General features: G+C 38.8%; 2 protein-coding genes and 1 long non-coding RNA gene across 6 annotated transcripts in view; 2 read left to right on the top strand and 1 right to left on the bottom strand.

Annotated features, from left to right (window-relative positions):
• Positions 1-414: 414 nt before the first annotated feature.
• tmem243b (transmembrane protein 243, mitochondrial b) lies at positions 415-7336 on the bottom strand. Of its 2 annotated transcripts, none has more exons than XM_007575153.2 (5): positions 7168-7336; positions 3126-3341; positions 2991-3041; positions 2524-2628; positions 415-1825 (listed from the first exon to the last, which is right to left on the bottom strand). In XM_007575153.2, exons 2-5 carry the CDS (start codon positions 3201-3203, stop codon positions 1706-1708), a joined length of 354 nt encoding a protein of 117 aa, XP_007575215.1. In that variant the 5' UTR covers positions 3204-3341; positions 7168-7336; the 3' UTR covers positions 415-1705. The 2 variants fall into 2 exon arrangements, with proteins under 2 accessions (XP_007575215.1, XP_007575216.1); XM_007575154.2 differs by lacking the exon at positions 7168-7336 and adding an exon at positions 5259-6132.
• LOC107833358 (uncharacterized) lies at positions 6285-8441 on the top strand. The gene is made up of 2 exons (XR_001659097.1): positions 6285-6628; positions 8206-8441. It is a non-coding gene; the product is annotated as an uncharacterized LOC107833358 (long non-coding RNA).
• Positions 8442-9053: 612 nt separating this feature from the next.
• Positions 9054-18181, top strand: part of dclre1c (DNA cross-link repair 1C, PSO2 homolog (S. cerevisiae)) — a 12301-nt gene continuing 3173 nt past the window's right edge. The window contains exons 1-15 of one of the 3 annotated variants that reach the window (XM_016662407.1): positions 9060-9550; positions 9631-9682; positions 10692-10776; positions 11619-11678; positions 11759-11814; positions 12474-12575; positions 12708-12780; positions 13126-13266; positions 13769-13870; positions 13984-14120; positions 14196-14250; positions 14342-14430; positions 14907-15004; positions 15515-15601; positions 15930-16454. In XM_016662407.1, coding sequence (XP_016517893.1) covers positions 9442-9550; positions 9631-9682; positions 10692-10776; positions 11619-11678; positions 11759-11814; positions 12474-12575; positions 12708-12780; positions 13126-13266; positions 13769-13870; positions 13984-14120; positions 14196-14250; positions 14342-14430; positions 14907-15004; positions 15515-15601; positions 15930-16454 — 1771 coding nt within the window. In that variant the 5' untranslated portion in view covers positions 9060-9441. Of the gene's footprint in view, positions 9551-9630; positions 9683-10691; positions 10777-11618; positions 11679-11758; positions 11815-12473; positions 12576-12707; positions 12781-13125; positions 13267-13768; positions 13871-13983; positions 14121-14195; positions 14251-14341; positions 14431-14906; positions 15005-15514; positions 15602-15929; positions 16455-18181 lie in introns of all 3 variants that reach the window. The other 2 variants (XM_007575149.2, XM_007575150.2) reach the window with 2 other exon arrangements.

Raw genomic sequence — 18181 nt, 5'->3', positions numbered from 1 at the left:
AGAAACAAAAAAGTGGGAATTTCTACTTTCCAAAAGTTGACAATTTGCAAGAAAAAAATCTACAATTTTTAGATAAATCTCAGATTTTCTTTTAATTTCTGAGCTCCAAAAGTTTAAATTTTTTGAAACTTTCCAAATGTTGAATTTTTTTTCTATAAAATGTGAAATTAATCTCCAAGTTTGAGTTTTTCCTGTAAACTTTCAACATTTTGAGCTCAGAAATTTCTATGTTTTTTCAGAATATTTTTTGAGACCAAAGAAAGAGACAATGTGGACAACAGGAAGTGAACCAGCATCTGGAAACTGGTTTCCAGTTATGATTCCTTCTTTCCTTCCGATCTTGAAGGAAACGTTTCGTCTCTGAGGCGTTCAGGGAACGTCGGCATTTCCACCAACATTCAGTCACACACAGAAGCCAGTTGACTGATTTTATTCAGGCTGTTACTTTATAAAATTACAATAAAACACATTAAAGTGACAAAATGGAGGGAAAACTGTGAATTTCTGTATGTTGAACCTAAAATCGACTTTCCTCTGATTTTGTTTTCCAGTTTTAAGGAACAGAAACGCTGATTCTAGTTTCCGTTCGGCTCTGGGCAGACTAACGATGCGTAACGAGTCCAGCTCAGATTTAACACCAGCGGGATTAACGGAGCAGATTATTTCAGTTAGGGCTGGGTGATATGATACAGATTAAAATGTAACTTTTTCATACCGGATCAGATTTTGTGGTTTTTATTTGAATCCGTCTGTGAGTTATACGCCCAGGCTACTAGAATATGTTTAATTACAAGAATAAAGTCGTAATATCATCAGAATAAAGACGCAATTTTACCAGAAAAACCTAAATTATGAGAAAAAAGTCAGGATCCAAAGTAACAAAGTCGGATTTTGTAGATTTTTCTTTGACAAATTCAGTCGTTTCCATGACAGTTTTAAAGTCCAACTACTGATAATTAATGTGTTAAAAGATTTGGCATTTCTATTTATTATTTAATAGACTTTATTCTGGTAATATTACAACTTTATTCTGTTATTGTTGCGACTATTCTCATAATAGTAAAGCAAAATGGCCGCCCTGGGTGTGCTGACATCACTCTGAATTACGGAGAGAATTAGTGGACAAAAATACAGATTTTTCAAAATCCTCACAAATCAAAAATCGGATTAATCGCCCAGCTTGCAAGCATCTAGTAAAAAAGCAGAAACAGCTTCACTTGATCCCGGTTTAACGTGAAAAATCTCCTCGTTATGACTAGTAAACTAAAAGAAGCTTTGAATTCCTGACCGTAGAGCCGCCCCTGAACGCACCGTGGGATTTGACGTCCTTTTAATCCAAATCCGGAGGTCAGAGGTTTCCAGTTTCAGCCTCGAATCGGCCGACAGGAAGCTAAACTGGAACATGTTTGAACTTCAATGTTCAACTTTCATTCTGTGGTTTTGAATCACTGTGACTCTCTGGCGCCCCCGGTGGAGGAATAAATGTGTTCAGATCTTTATTTCCAATCACAGAAACACAAGTTGGATCCATCAGGGTCAGGATTCATCAGGATGTAAACGATTCTGTTTGAGTTCTGCCGTCTGAACTCTGACCCCGGGAACTTTAACCCTCCGTGTTTTTGGTCCCGTCTCGGTCCACTCATCCACGTTGGACCTCCCTCTGTCAGTCAACGCCATGATGGCTCCTCTTCCTCCTCCTCTTCCTCTACCTGACGTCGAAGAAGTAAAGGTTGGCACATAAACACAGCAGCACGATGGTGGCCAGCATGTAGTAGATCAGATTCCTGAATTTGGGCTCCAGGTCGCCCTGCCGGTACCAGAATATCTGCAGAGCAAGGAAACGTTTCACTTTAAACTTTCACCTAAAACACTGAATCTGGGTTTAATCCTTTTACGATCAACAGTTTCTCTGGGTTTTTGTAATTTAAAAGCAGAAAAGTTTTAAATCCTCATCTAAAATGTTTATGTTTTATTATGTTTGACAAAATACTGAAATGTAAAAACAGGAACAGAGTAAAAGTATTAAAGTATTTTTTTCTTTAAATTGCCTTCTGGACACAAAAAGAAGACTAAAGTTTGGAAAAATTTAGTCCAAAATGTTGTTTATCCAAACAAAATTTAGTTAATTAAATTCAGTTTAATAAATAAATTGAATTTATAAATTAATCTGAATCAAATGAAGTATTAATTTTTATTTAATAATTCAATTTATTAATAAAATAATAAACTAAACTTAATAAAATTAAGTTTATTAGATTGAATTTCTTAAGTTTAATAAACAGGAATAGGTAATAATGACAAATAACAACTAAGCAAAGTTTGTTTTTTTAAGCTACAACTTCAAAAACTCAGACTTTTGCTGCTGGATTTTCTTTACAATTTTTAGTGAAAATTAAAATGTTTCCATAATCTTCAGGAAGCCTGAAAGATTTTTAACAAAACTTTAAATCTGCTGGGAAGGAAAATGTAAAAGTTGGAGATGTGTTGCAGGCTGCTTGGAAAGCCAGAGAGCTGTTTAGTTACCAGCACGATGGTGGAGCCGCACGCCAGCAGGATGCAGACGGCAAAGAAGATGTTGAGCGGCCGCGGAGGCAACGAGGGGAACACGAAGGAGCCGATCACGGTTACCTAGGAAACGAGGAGATCAGCGTTCAGTCTGAACGTTCACTGCAGAGATCGGCTCGAATGGAAAGCAAAGGTTCTCTTTCTCAAACCAAGCAAACCACTTTGTTCCCCTCCTCGCCTGCGTTTCCTTCAGTGGTTCTTGGTGCAGCGCCCCCACAGGCCGGGAGGGGAACAGGCTGCTGAAAGGGTTGCAACTACTGAGCTGCCATGTGTTGAAACAGCCTCAGAAGCTGCTGTCTGTCAGAAACCCGACTCAGAACTAAAGATGCAGGTCATGAAGGGGTTCAAATGATTAGAAAACTCAGTAACTTCAGTTCTGGCAGTGGGAGGGGTCTGAAACTAAATGGATCAACAGCAGAACTCACCAGAACCACCACAGACGTGAAGCCTCCGACGACCATGTTGATGATCCGATCCTGCAGGAGAAAGTTCAACACGTGACTCCAGAACCAGCTGGAACCGGTAAAACCATTGAATCTTGAGCCAACTGGAGGTTTTACCCGAGCCGACGTCTCTCCGAACAGAGGGCGGTTATCCAGGCCGCTGGTGCCGTAGGTCCGGGTCGAGAACTCGTCCATGGCGGCGGCAGAAACCCGATCAGTCCCGTCTCAGCAGCGCCGCCTCCTGGAAACGCTCAGCCACTGCGTTAAACTCATCTCCAGCCCGGCGTCGGTGAATCGGTCAGAGCGAACGGCCGGGTGGAGACATGGCGGAGGCTGGAAGGCAGGAGAGACGCAGAAACCCGTTTTACCTCAGACTGAAATGTATCGAGTTGGGGACGGTTTTTATTCCTGAATGACGCAACAAACAGAACGGGAGGAGGAAAAATGAGTGAAAAACGAGAGAATGAGAGAGAACAAGAAAAACAAGATAAGAGAGAAAGAAATGGAAGAAAAACAAGAAAATTGAGAGAATGAAAAGTGAAAGAACGGGGAAAAAGAACTAAAAAATGGAGAACAAGAAGAACGAGAAACAAGATAAAAACAATAGAACGAGAGAAACGAGAATGACAAAAACGAGAAAAAAAATAAAAAAACGAGGCAATGAGAATGAAAACGAGTAAAAGTGAGTAAATAAGGACAAAGACGATACAAAAAGAAAAGAAATACAGGATAAGGCAGAAAACAGGAAGGAAAGGTTTTAAGGACAAAAAGGAATCAAGGATCCAACTTTTTCCCAGATCTGGAAAATTCAATTTAAAAATAAAATGTAATTTTAACTCATATTTAAGGTTTTAAAGAGTTGTTGATGCTGATGGCAGGAAGGATCTCCTGTAGCAGTCTGTACATCACCTCTCTGAAGAAGCTTCTGACTGAAGACTCTGCTGCTGTCTGTAAAGATCCTGTTTTTATGAATGTGTGACTGAATCAGAAAAGGGGAAATTAAATCAGGATGAATGGAGTAAATTCTGCTGGTTCCGTTTTGGGGAGGAAGGACGGACCGTGGTTCCCTCGTGGCGCCGAGTCACGGCCCCCCAGAGCTGAACTGATTTAACTGAACCTCCAGCTTTACTTCCTCTCATTTTCAGCGGCGATGACAAACCACGACCAAAAGAGGAAGATGAAACCAGAGCCACTTTCTTCACACTGAGTTTCCTTTTCTGCTCTTTCATGTAAAATCCCAACAGTTCCTAAGGATGTAAATACTTTCCCGGGGTGTGAATACTTTCCCAGACTCCAGATCGGCTGCATGTTGAGGTACTGGATATGCAAACTAAGTGATAAGGTTACCGTTGAAGTTTTTCTGGTTCTTCTGAAACGTTGACAAACTAGTTCTTGTTTCTGCCGTGGGTTTTGGTGAACTTCGAACATGAACGCTTTCAGTTCAGAGATGAACAGATTGAGAGAAACGAGGAAGCTGTGTGTGAATCATCGGTCGATTCTGTCATCTTTGGTTTGTTTTCTTAAGGGTTTTCAAAGCAAAACGGAGCTATGATGCAAAAAAGGGGCGTGGCCAAGTCTGGAAGGGATCAGAAGGAAAAACTGACCTGCAGTAACAGCCTTTCAACCCGTAGAGGGCAGCACTGAAGGGGTTTAGACAAAAATATTGCAGAATTAAACAAATTATTTCACAGAAACTTAAACAAAATATTACAAAGTATTTTTTGGTCTAGTTTCTAGTGCAAATATTTTAGTACACTTGAAATAAGAAAACTAAGTTTTACATCACTTTTTAGCAAAATATAGGAATTTATTCAAAGTTCATAATTCCTTAATATTGATGTCTCGTTATAAATTAATCTGCCAGTGAAATTAATACTTTTTTAATCAATATTATTGAAGTATAGGCTTAAAACAAACATATCCTGGTTACATGTAAGTTAATTTAAGTGTACTAAGATATTTCCATTAAAAGCTAAACTAAAAATATGTTGTGATTTTGTTTTTTCAGTGTAAAGACCAATTTAGATATTTTACCTGCCAATAAATGGGTGATTTGTGGTTTAGTTCCACCTTAAATCATTGACGATAATCAATAATTTCCAACATGTTAGAATGAGCAGCGAACAGTTTGTAACCCAGAAAAAAACAAAAAGCTGTTACTTTCTGGAGTAACTTTTATTTCTCAGAGAACCAGCAGGAAAAATTACTGCTTTGACATTTAAAAATACAAATACATTGATGGTTTCCTACCTTTTCTAGCAGGTTTTAATCATGTAAACCGTCATATTTCCATAACAGCACGTAGAGGAGATTGAAACATTTCATTTTCGATTTCAAAGAACCTCCCTACTTCCTGTTTCTGTCAGCACACCTGGTGCCGCCGGCCTAAATTTAGACAAAACAAACTAAAACGAAACATTTCACATTCTGCTCAGAGCAGAAGTGATAAAAAGGGAAACAAAAGGAGGAGTGAGGAGAAAAGTCACGCAGCTGCGTTCATTTCCTCCTGTTCTGGCTGAGAAGACGAGGGAAAACGGAAAAACACCTTCGCAGAGCTTTATCAGCAGAAAAAAAACACCACAGAGAGAAAACAAGAGGCTCATTATAAACTGGAATAAACCTGGCCTAAAGCTACATTCCTGCACCGCCTTGTGATTCTCTAGGCTTCTTAAAATGAGCCCACAATGAAACATTTCACACAACATGAGCCAACATGTCAGCAAAACACGAAACGGGAAAACATTCAATTAAATTCACAAAATTGGAGCTAATTTAGACAACAATCCACCATCAGAGTAGATAACTTTAATTATTTAAGGAGTTGAAATTATCAAATTATTTTGTATTTTCAATAATTACCAACTCTGAAAGTAAGAATACACATTCTGCAGATTCATTCAAAGAGGAAATAAAATTTAAAAAAAATAATTGGAAAAGAAAAACTTTGATTTTCTATTTTCCTCCCTGCTGATAACGGATCAGAGTTGATCGGGGAAATATCGACTTGTTCCAATCACTGATTGGTGAATAATCTTTTTTTTTCAGTGTTTTTGTGTTAAAATTTTACTTTCAAACTGTAACCCACATCTAAATTATAATCTGCTGTAACAAAGTGTTGCTTTAAATGAGCACAGTTCACAGCTTCTTTCAGATTTTTATTTGTATTTCTCTACTTTAAAAAATGCTCAGTTAAAATTCCGCAATAAAGTTGTAAAAAGATTTAAAAATGAATTTTTAGTAACCTCCTTAACTTCTTTTACTTTTAAACTGTTTTTATGATGCGTAACCGTGGCAACATATTTTTATAGCTGATGGATGCAGAGAGAGGAGGAGGAAGTTCAAACCACCTCTTCAAGGATTTTATCCCCTACTCCAGCATCTTTCTAATCAAACAGCCAAACAAATTTAAAGAGGAGTGGCAAAAGCAGATTGGGTGGATTAGAAGAGTTTGTCATGTTATGGTGGAATATCCCGGATTTTGAGCCGTTAGCATGTCATGTTGGTCACACAGTAACATTCTTCAGTCAGAGGCCTCTTCAGAACGCTGCAAGACTGACTGCTGCTGCTTGTATATCCTTCCTGTCCCCAGCATCACCAACTCTTTGTGGAGTGGAGCTAATGTATTTCTGAATTAAAATGTAAAATGTAATAAATCTGGAAAGGTAGCTTATTTAAACATGTGATCCGTATCCAAACCCTGATTTATAATCTTTATTTTTAAGGCTCTTCTCAGCAACACAGAAACTAAAGAAACAAACTCAAGATATTCAATTTGGGTAGACGAACATATTTAGAAATAAATCACCCAATCAGTAAAGGTTGCTGTCTGATAAGAAACACAGATTTATTAAAGTAAATATTTTAAGTGCTAGCTTGAATCAAACGGAGCTTATCTACTTATATATACATTTTGTTTGTTTTAAAGCGTACAAATCCTCGTTTCCCCTATAGTAAGTGATTTTATCTTAAAGTTACGTCGAAAACATTATTTATTGATGTTAAACCAACAAAGAATTAAACATACGGGAGCAGTAAAGTGTCCTGAGATTTACTCGCTACTGGCTAACTCGCAGCAGGCAGAAGAAGCTAAGCTAACAGATCATCCGCTCGGAAAGAATCAAAACATTCAGCGAAAAAAGAGCCAAAACAAGCCGCAAACCTCTCGATTCCGACGGGTTTCACTCGCCTCACAGATCCCGAGTGGATCCGAGTGGAAACATGGTTTCACAGAAGGTCAGAGTTAAAGGGAATAAGCTCCGGTAGCTCCAGTTTTCAAGCTCCTTAAAGGTGACTTCACTTTAACTGTTGAGCCGACCGAGAGGCGTTCAGGGTCGCAGGCGCGCTCCGGAAATCTCAGTACGCCTGACATTACAGTAAAATATGCTCCAGCCAAACAATACATTTGTTGAGTTATAATTATAAAAATAATTATGTATCAAATAGTTAATTTCATAGTTATTGTTTAATTAATAGTTTATTATTCATAATCATTATTACAGCAACACTGATTATGACTTATTAGCATAATAAATGATAAATAATGATTTTTAATTCTAATTATTACAATAATAATTAATACTATTAATCATTATTTCTAATAATGACTATTAATAATAACAATCATTATAATTATTAATAATTTACCTATTCATAAGTTAATTGTTAATAATAATCATATTTTGTAATTAAGAATGTTCATGAACTGAAGAACTAAATATAAAGTTAGATGTTTTTGTTTTGTTCTGTTCTTATTGAATACAGCTGAACTCTTGTTTTTGTTGCAGAAGCAGCTGGACTGTATAAGTCAGCTGATGGGATCAGTTGTCTTTCTACTTACAGTTAACTTTCTACATCAGGAGATACATCCTAGATGTGCATAATCTTCCCCCTTTGAAGTTACCATCACATGAGCAGAGTGTGACAGGCCCAGAGATTAATAACAGCAAAGAAAACACATCTGTAGTCCCGTATAGTCACGAGACGACCGAAATGCGTCACATTTCCAAGGAATATAGAAAAACAACCTTTGAGAAATCAAAAACTGCTCGGTTTTTATTTAATTTGTCGTTGTTTACCAGTTATAATGAACTGAAAATTAAACATTTTGCTTTTTTAAGTGAGCTGGCAGCTGTTTGAAGGGAAATAAAACTTTAATCAATCTTTTGCTGAATGTTAAGTTTTTCCGTTTCTTTTGCAGTTACGATGATCCGCATCATTTACAAGCCGATGAGGAGATCAGTGCGCCAGCGGAGGCGGAGCTTCAGCTTCTTTTATGATCCTTTCAGCTGAGTGCCTCGGGTGAAGGTTTTCTTTTTTCTTTTTTTTTAAGTATTACTGTATAGTGAAAACCTTCCAGCAGATGGCGCTGGAAGCATGTAAGAAAATAGGAGCTATTATGCCACTGATGAAAAATAAACGTATAACTGATTTTAACTTGGACTCTTTCCACAGAAGAAGACTAACACTGATAGTATAGGATTATTACTCAATTATGAGATAGTTTTTTTTTATTATCAAAGTTAGTTTTTTTTAAACTAAAAGCTATAAAATTTCAGAATATATTTTTTTCAATAACTCAAAGAATATTTAAATCTATAAATAAAAACTTCTACATAAAACACAGGAATGCTTTTTAGAGAGAAATAGAGTTTAAATTATTTTTAGATTAATGTAAGCATTAAAATAAAAAAAATCAAAATGAAGAACAATTGTTCAAATATCAACGGTACTGAGAAATACAGAAATATTTTATTTCTTTAATTTGGTTTTTTAAAATTAATTTTTGACTGACTTTCAACAAAACAGCTTATATTGATTGTAAATAGTGTAAATAGCTGTTTGAAAATGACAAAGTAGCGTTTTGTATTTTAAAAGAAATAGAAAAGGCAAGTAGAAAAGTTAACATTTGAAAGCTTCACTTGTTTTGTTTTTTTATTTTTTCAAATTTATGTGTAATAAAAGATCTATATTTTCCATGTGTTTATTTTTTACTTAAATAATTTTATTTAATAAAGTGCTAAATCGTTGCAACAACCAAAAGAAAGCCTCCATACTTTTACCAACATAATAAATAATACCTGGAAGAATTGAAGAATTATGTGATGGTAATGATTTCATCTTATTGGTCATGGTAATGATATTCACCATATTGTTTTATGTCATACTGTTTTATTAAAATCATCATTAACGTTTAAAAAACAGGATAAAACAGCACAAGTCGTAAAATAAAGGAAAGTTGTCATTCACAATATGGCGGCAGCAGAGGCGCCGATGGACCATTACGCCGGCAGATGGCGACATTCTGAAATCACTTCCTGGTTGGAACGTAGAAGAAGAGCAGTTGAACTGGGCGGACAAACAAACAAACCAGATGATGCTGTTGAAGCAGAGCAAACTAACTTGAGGCGGTGTGGATGAACGGTTCGGCTGAGAGATGAGTTCGTTCGCGGGTCGGATGAAGGAGTATCCCACCGTGTCTTTGGACCGGTTCGACAGGGAGAACCTGCACGCGCAGGCTTATTTCCTATCTCACTGTCACAAAGGTGATTAAACCGGAGAATATTTTAGCTATTTTCGGCTGTGTCGCGTAAACTCTGACTTTATGGTTTCTTCTGCGTTTCAGACCACATGAAAGGACTGAAAGGACCTCTGCTGAAGAGAAAACTGCAGTTCAGGTGAGCACATCTCACCTGTCGTTTGGTTAAATATGACGAAATTAAATTATTTTTACCTCTGTTACTGCTATATGGTGCATGGGAGCTATCATTAAAGGATATGGAGTCTGAAACAAACTTTACCGTTGCAGCATGTAACTTTTATCAAAAACCTGTTTTCATATATTTGTTGAAACTGTCGTGACGATATAGTGTTGGACTATAAATGAAAAATTAACTGCTCTGCCTTCTCCCAGTGCTAACTAGAAACAACCAATCAGAGCCGGGAGGCGGGTCTTACCGCTGCCAATCACAATGTCATAATGTGTAGGCTTGTCACAATAAAAATCTTGTTCCAATGATAAATTGTCCCAGAAGTTATAAAGATAAACAATAACATTATTGTTTTGAGACCATTGTTAAGTAATCTAATTATAATGGCATAATGATGCAAGAAAACATTCTCAAAGATCAATGAACTTTAATTTTAATGAACATTGAAAACTGGAACTGCAAGACATTTTAAATATCTGAACTAAATAAACAAAACACCAAATAAAATTGACGTTGAAGTCGCTGTAAAAAAAATTGTCCTTCCTGAAAAAGGGTAGTTGTGACCAACGCACCAAACCGAAGACTTTTGTCCTCCAATTTTTGGAAAATGATAAATCATTTTAATTTGTGATGTGACTAATTGAGTTATTGGGACAGGGCTAGCAAAGCCTGTTGTGAATGCTAAGGCTAGATAGCCTGGCCACCCATGACGGAGGGTAAATGGTTTTCTTGCAATGGTAAGTTGTTTCTCCGCCATGAGCGCATTTAGCCATGTGTACATGAAGTTGATTGGCAGCAATAAAACCCTTTTCCTGGCTCTGATTGGTTGTTTTTTCTGCATTTCTTCAGAGGAGTTCAGTCTTTTCTCATATTACACTGTCACAACATGGTGACAGTTTTAACAAATATTAAAAAAAACATACTAAAGTATTTAATGAAAGAGTAAATACAACTTACTTCCTGTTTGTGTTTGCAGTCGAACCGTCAGACTTTACTGCTCCTTTGTGACCAAAGAGTTGCTGCTAAACAACCCAAAGTACGCCTTCTGGGAGGAATACGTAGTGAGTACTTCCCCCTCTGGTCTCGGGTCCAAACCGGTCACTGAGGCCATCCAGAGTTTCCCCCAGGAAGCCCGGTGGCAGGGGCAGTCATCCCGAGGCCTTCTGTGTTTTAGAGTTAAAAAATGTTTAAAGTTGACAGGAAATTTAGGAATTTCCTGTCAACTTCACAATTCTTCCCAACAATTGACTGTTTTGTGTTGGTCTGTTACATAAAATCCCAATATGATATAATTATGGTTGAAATGCTTGAAAGTGTTGCCATATAAACACTTCTCATAGGAAATACATGAATATTAGTGACGTTCGTTTAGTAACAAACAGATTTACCTTGAGTTAATTTGTACTATGTGTTGTTGGAAGACATTACCAATACATAAACACCAACTGTAAAGTCTTAAAATGCAGAGGTAAATAAAAATAAATTCTAAATAAATATAATTTTTTTGCAAGTCAACTGTTTTATCCTAATTATGGTTTTTTTTGTTTTTGTTTTTTTTTTTGCCATTTTGCTGTTTCACCAAAGAGATTCTTTAACCTGTTTTTGCTGTCATTGTTATAATCAGAGTTGGGTAGTAACTAGTTACATTTAATATAGTAACTTTTTTGGAAAAAATACTTTTAGGAGTATTTTTACTGCTCTGCACTTTTTACTTTTACTTGAGTCAAAATATGTAGAAGTAGTGCTAGTCTTACTTGACTGTTTTTTGGGAACTCTACCATCCTCTGTGTATAGTAAATAAACAAACTCAGCCTGGCGGGGGTGCAAGTTAAGCCTGGTGTCCCGCCAGGCTTAAAATACTCTTTGGTTTTGGGGTCCGTGCTGAGTTTGGTTTCCATCGCAGGTTCCTCTGGAGCTGGAGAGCCCCACTCAGATTTCCCTGGTGGACGAAGCGTCTGGAGAGGTCGGTGTGTTCAGGTCTGATGCTGCAGTCGGAGATTTTCAGCTTTTGTTTCTAACTTTGGGTTTCTGTTTGTGGGACAGAGAGAAGAGATTGTGGTGACTCTGCTTCCTGCAGGTCACTGTCCTGGATCCGTCATGTGAGTCACATCTAGTTTTGTGGCTTAGCAAACATTTCCTCTAAAAACATTCAAGTTGTGGGCAGAAATGTAGTGAAAAGCAGCTAAAAACCTGAAGATCTGCTGATCCAGATAAGTGGAGTAAAAGAATGTGTTCAGTCTGAGAATCTGTTCATCACCAGAAATCTGGAGTGGGAATCTGCTTGGAGGCAGGAATCAGTTTGTTCAGTGTTAAAAACAAGGAATTTGTTGGTAATTAGGAACCATTTAAATAATCTGTTCAGAGATCTGACTGAACGAACAGATTCCTAATCCTGAACAGGTCCCTCCCTACTGCTTTGATCAGATCTCTGAACAGATTCTTTAAATGATTCCTAGTAGGAATCTGTTCGTTCAGTGATGGAGACAGATAATCTGTTTATCATCTGTGTGTGAGAAATTTAAATGTTGGAAATGTGTTCAAATGAATCTGTTTTGGGAATCAGTTCACCAGTCTGTTCAGACTCAGGAATCTATTGAGTCATGAATCGGTTCAGAGTCGGGAATCTGTTTGATCACAAAGGAAACAAAAGCAGTTGGATTAAAGAATCGTTCAGATCTGACCAGTTAAAAGGTCTACAGGAAGTGGCAGCGATGTATTTCCTGTTTCATCACAGATAGCCTGTACCTCGTGTTCTCAGGTTCCTGTTTGAGGGTTGCCATGGAAACGTGTTATACACGGGGGACTTCCGGCTGGCGGTCGGAGACGCATCCAGGATGGAGCATCTGCACTCCGGCAGTAGGTGAAGTCAAGACAGGTTTCAAGCTTCTGGCTAGTGGGCTGGAAGTGGCTCGCACACTCCCTACTTCCGGCCCTCGACTTCATGTGGTCCTGGATGGTTCTGGGTCTTGACCGTCCGCTCCGTATCTCCCAGGGTCAAAGACATCCAGAGTGTTTATCTGGACTCCACGTTCTACGACCCACGCTTCTACCAGATCCCCAGCAGAGTGAGTCATCTTACTTTCTGCAGCTAATGATGCTAAGTGTTAAAGGTTCATGCTAATGATGTGGGTTGCCATGGATACTAGCTGTTCTCTAAATAGAACAGAATACAAGCGGTTCTATTTAGCACCCAATCCTTAAGGTTCTATGTCGAGTGGTTACAATGCTAAGCGTTTGAGGTTTTGTTTTCATGCTAATGATGCTAAGTGCTTGACACTGCATTTAATGCTAGCGAAGCGAAATGTTTAAGGTTCTGTTTAGCATGCTATCATTGCTACGTGCTGGAGGCTCTATTTTAATGCTATGTCTTTGAGTGTTTTGAGGTTTGGTTTTGCTTCCTGTGATGGCAGGAAGTGTGTCTGAAAGGGATTTTGGAGCTGATCGGAAACTGGATCGGCCAGAGTCCATATCACGTGGTGTGGCTGAACTGTAAGGCCGCGTACGGATACGAGTATCTGTTCACCAACCTGGGAGACGAGTTCGGCACTCAGGTGAGCAGTTCAGGGATGTTTCCTCATGCAGGAAAAACGTTTATCCTGTTGGGTCAGAGCCCTTCCTGCCACCATTCCTCCAAGGCTGCAGAATCTGTTCAGACCCTAGGAACCTGCTCGTTTCCGTGGAAACGGTCAGATTCTGGAAACACGATGAGTTTTCCTGATTCTTTTTCATGACAGAAATCTGGAATCACAAAAGAGGAAATTTTCTGGTGGATAAAGATTCACAAAAGTGTCACCAATTTATCTATCCATCTATTGATCCGTATGTTTATCCATCCATCCGTTCATCCATTCATTTTTAGTCCATCTGTTTGGTCATCAATCCATTCATTCATCCATCTGTTCATCCATCCATCGAATCTGTTCTCTACCTTCTGCTCTTTTGGTTCTGATTCTAAGGGAACCATCTGGTGAATCTGTTCAGGATTTGAATTTTAAATATTTATAATGTTTTAATATTATATATCTTGTATATATTTTACATTTTCTCCTTTAGATCCATGTTAACAGTCTGGCGATGTTCAAGAAGATGCCGGAGATCCTCAGCTACGTCACCACCGACCGCACCACTCAGATCCATGCCTGCCGGCATCCCAGGGTTTGTTCCCCTCGTCTCCATGGCAACTACATTATATTTTTTAACATTTTACAAACTTTTGTTACATTTAATCAAGTTGCAGAGCAGGACTAATGCCCGGTGTCTTACTGCAGGATGAGGAGTTTTTCCAGGGCAACCGGTTGCCGTGTGGTTGCTCGGCAACTGACGGGTCGCCGCTCCGGATCATCAGCATCAAACCGTCCACCATGTGGTTCGGAGAGCGAACCAAGAAGACCAACGTCATCATAAAGTAAGAAAGAACTGTTCGCTTTGGGGAATGGGAATAAATTCAGTTCAGTTTGGCTAAAGGAAGTCTGTCCTCCAGAACAGGAAGTAGTTCCTACAGAGCTTGTTTCAGCTTCCACTCCTCCTACTCAGAGGTCAGACTTTCACTCTTATCTCCAACTTTGTTTTATCGGCTGGTTTCATTGTTTCAGATGAATGAAGGGATTTTTTTCCGGTTTGTTCCAGATTAAGGACTTCCTGTCCTACCTGCAGCCCGTCAACATTTTCCCGAGCGTCGTTCCGATCGGACGCTCGCTGACCGACGTCACGCAGATGTGAGTCCAACAGTTTAAATGCTTTAATGGAGGAAAGTTTTCTGAGTTAATTTCTTCCAGTGAGAAAATTAGCTAAGAATCTTCAATCTGGAAAATTCTGGAAAAATGGGAATTTGGCTTTTATTCTGTGTCTAGATGAGTTTGGAAAGAAACGGAGAGATTTGTGTTCCTAGACTTTATTCCATGTTTTTACTGTCCATCCATCCAACAAACCGTCCGTTTGTTTTTGTATTTCCTAAAAATACTGATCCTAATTCAGAGCAGCTTGAGGTAAAATATTTTACTTGTTCAGAGTCAACAGAAGTTTCTGGATCAGCAGAAACGTTCTGGGAGATTTTCCAGTAAAACATCCCGAGTCCATCTGCTCCAGGAACCAGACTGGACCAGTTCTGTCTGTGCTGCCAGGGTTCACACCTGAGGCTGCAGAGTCATCTTCGCTCTGATGATGATGATGATGATGATGTTTGTGTCTCCAGGTTGAGGCTGATGTGCCGGAACCAGCCCGATGACGCCGGCTTCGTCTACAAACCTCTGGGCGTCCTGAAGCGGAGCCGAGCTCAGCGGCCCTCTGACGGTAGCTCGCCCTAAACTGTTCACACAGAACCTGAAGACCGTTTCATGTTTTCCTGTCCATTTTGGACATATTTGGGATTTTTATCCATCTGGGACACCAACTGTATCCAAATTAGGGCTGCAATTAACAATTATCCTGATGATTAATCAGTTGTCCTGACGATTATTCATCAGAACTATTGATTAATCGATCCATCATTTGTTAGCATAATCTATTAATCGGATGAAAAAATTACCCGTTTTGTATATTTTTATTTAACCACAATATCAGAAATTCATAAAAATACAAATAAACCTTTTTAAATAAAATATAAAAATTTTATTGCCTGAAATGCAAAAAACAGCTGGATTATCAGCAGTCTTCACGTCAGCAGCCTGGTTGAAACCAGTTTAATGAGGTCAACCAGTTTATTTTGGTAAACTAGTTTAAATGTAGTAAACCAGTTTAAATGTGGTAAACCAGTTTAAGTGAGGTCAACCAGTTTAATGAGGTCACACGTTTTGTGTTCAGACTCGAGCAGCGACGACGAGCTCTTTGACAGTTTGGATCTAGCTCCGCTCCGGAAGAAACTGATCCTGAACCAGGAAACGCACAGCGGTACATTTTTGTCTTCTGAGCAACAAAAGTTAGATGAGAACGTCAATTAAATACATTAATAAATACATAATCAGTACATTTATTAGTACACTTCTACAAACTTGTAGCTGTGTAGTATTAATAGTTTTGCTACACTGAAAGTATCTCTTCAACTTTAGCATGAATTGTATTTATTAGGATTTTTTGAATGCCAGTCTGGTACTGATGTATCGGAGCAAACAAGACATGTTAAAGTAAATTAAAAAATATGTTAATTTTTTAAAATTTATTTTGGTGAAACTAAGAAAAAGCTGATACTTTTTCTTAATTGTTTCTCCTTTAACTGTAGAGACGCCAGTTGAGAGAACGGCGCTCCCTGTGGCCACGTCTTTACCTCTGCTGGTGTCTGATTCGACGTCTGCTGCTCAGAACTACTTCGACTGCACCGAGTCCAACGGCGAGGACGAAGACGATGAAGAGGAGGAGGAAGAGGAGGGAAAAGGAGACGTGAGCAAAGCGCCGAAGTGGGAGGATTTCTTTACGGCAGAGCCGCTGAGCGACAGCCAGAACAGCCAATCACATTCCTGCTGCTCCACCGCATCACAGACCCCGGATCTGTTCAGCGACAGCGACCGAATCCCAGAGAACCTGGACGCCTTCAGCCTGACGCTGTCCGCCTCCCAGTCCAACCAGTCCTCCCAGAACCTGGACGACACCCTCATCCTGGCCCAGTCAGAACTCGAGGAGCTGCCGGCGTCTCAGGCGTCCTCGGACTTCGACGTCCCGCCCACGCCGGAGTCGAAGGCGCCGCAGGCTGGCGAGCTGCTGCAGCTGTACAGGAAGCTGGCATCAGGACAGGAAGTGGTCATCAGAGGTCAGGTTGAGCGCGAAGGAGACGAACATCTGATTGGTTGATGGACAAAAGATCCATTCCGGTGTGTTTTTATTTTAGAAAAACAAGTAAGTACACCCTCTGATCCAGGATTCCTGTCACATGGGCTTTGACTAGGCCATCGCAGCACTTTTGTTTTTTCAGCTGATCTGTTACAGCGATACAGCTTAAAAACAATCTTTATTAAAAAGAAATTACAATTGACAGAAAATATTTAGAAAATATTTTGACTATTTTTGATGTTTCATTAGTGGCTTTTATTTTAATAACAAATTGTTTTTGTTTTGATTACAAGAATAAAGTCATATTTGCAGAACAAATACGTAATTTTACTACATGAACATCTTAAAATTACTGCTACTAAAAATAATTTGTCATTTTTTATTTTCATTCTCAGAAAAATTTCTACTTTTCGTATTGCATTGTTGTATGACTTTATTCTAGTAATAAAAATTTTGACCCCAATAAAGGTTGTAGAGTTGACCTGAATTTAAAGCCCAAGTAAATAAAAGCTGTAAAACAAGATGGCTGCCCTGGGCTCTGACTTATGGAAACCCTGTGGCATATGGGTGGAAAAAAAAAAAAAACTTTAATTTTTGGATAAAAAAACAAAACAGAAATTCGAAACCAAAAATTTGCTTAAACTAGTTGATCGCCCAGCTTCAGCTCTGCTGCAGATCTGCTCTTCCATCCAGACAAGCCCAGATCATTATGCTGCCACCACCTTACATGATAGTTGGATGTTCTCCGTTTATCCTCAGACGGTTTCTCTTTCTGGAGGACAGTGTTTCAGCATCAGAGCAGCAGGGGTGTACTTACTTTGTCACTGTTCCTGGTTTATTTCTGGGTTCCCTTCAGTGTAAAACGTTCCTGAACTTTGTTGTTCTCTCTGAATGCGAGACGTTTTCTCATTTCCAAACCACTCTGACCTCATTCAGCTGCACTTTCACCTCCTTCCTGTCCTCCTGCACCTGCGCACACGTCACACCTACATTCCCGCTCAGCTGCCACCTTGTGGTTTCTCTGGCCTCGTTTCTTTTAAAGTGGATCAACAGGTGAAAAGGGAGAAACGTTTGGTTGTGCAATCATTACCAGTTACAGTTTAACTATTTAATTAACCTGTTTTGTATTTTCTCACATTTCTTTCTAAAAATGTTTATGAGAATAAACCAAGAGAATAAAAAATCTCAATGTTTGGAAACATACTGTCAATTTCGGAAAGCTTCCACGGGGGGGGGCGATATAGAGCTGAAAATGTGAAACCATAGACATAAGGATAGACCCTCATGGACCGCTCTCGCCTATTGTCGCTGACGAGATTTAGGGCGGCCATCTTGGAGCGGTCCACCACTCCACTCAGCGTTATGTGTTTAGCAGCACAATGACGTATCAGCGCATTTAATCGATCATAACACACTTTTTGTTACTGGAAACCATATTCAAACATCTATCAAAGCTACATTTATAATAAATTGTATTTTTAAGTGTTTTTAATACATAGTTCATCATATTTAAATATGCTTAGTGGCTATAACAATAGAATAGGATGGAATATTCTGATATTGATGTATGAAGAGCATAGTGTTTTCACTACTTCGTAAATGATAGAAACTGGAATATTTAACAAAACAAAGTTTAAATAATAAGGCAGTTATTTTTTTTCTGGTCCTCCAGTTGAGTTTGACCAGCTGAGCTGAGCATACTTGATT

The sequence above is a fragment of the Poecilia formosa genome, unplaced genomic scaffold (assembly GCF_000485575.1).
Source record: "Poecilia formosa unplaced genomic scaffold, Poecilia_formosa-5.1.2 Scaffold371, whole genome shotgun sequence".
Taxonomy (NCBI): domain Eukaryota; kingdom Metazoa; phylum Chordata; class Actinopteri; order Cyprinodontiformes; family Poeciliidae; genus Poecilia; species Poecilia formosa.
The sequence above is the reverse complement of the archived record's forward strand: the minus strand, read 5'-3'. Positions and strand labels throughout refer to the sequence as shown.

Coding starts and splice junctions, on each gene's coding strand:
- tmem243b (XM_007575153.2), bottom strand. CDS start 3,203: ATGGACGAGTTCTCGACCCGGACCTACGGCACCAGCGGCCTGGATAAC. Junction 3,042..3,125: donor TCGGAGAGACGTCGGCTCGG/GTAAAACCTCCA, acceptor TTTCTCCTGCAG/GATCGGATCATCAACATGGT. Junction 1,826..2,523: donor GCGGCTCCACCATCGTGCTG/GTAACTAAACAG, acceptor CTTGCTCTGCAG/ATATTCTGGTACCGGCAGGG.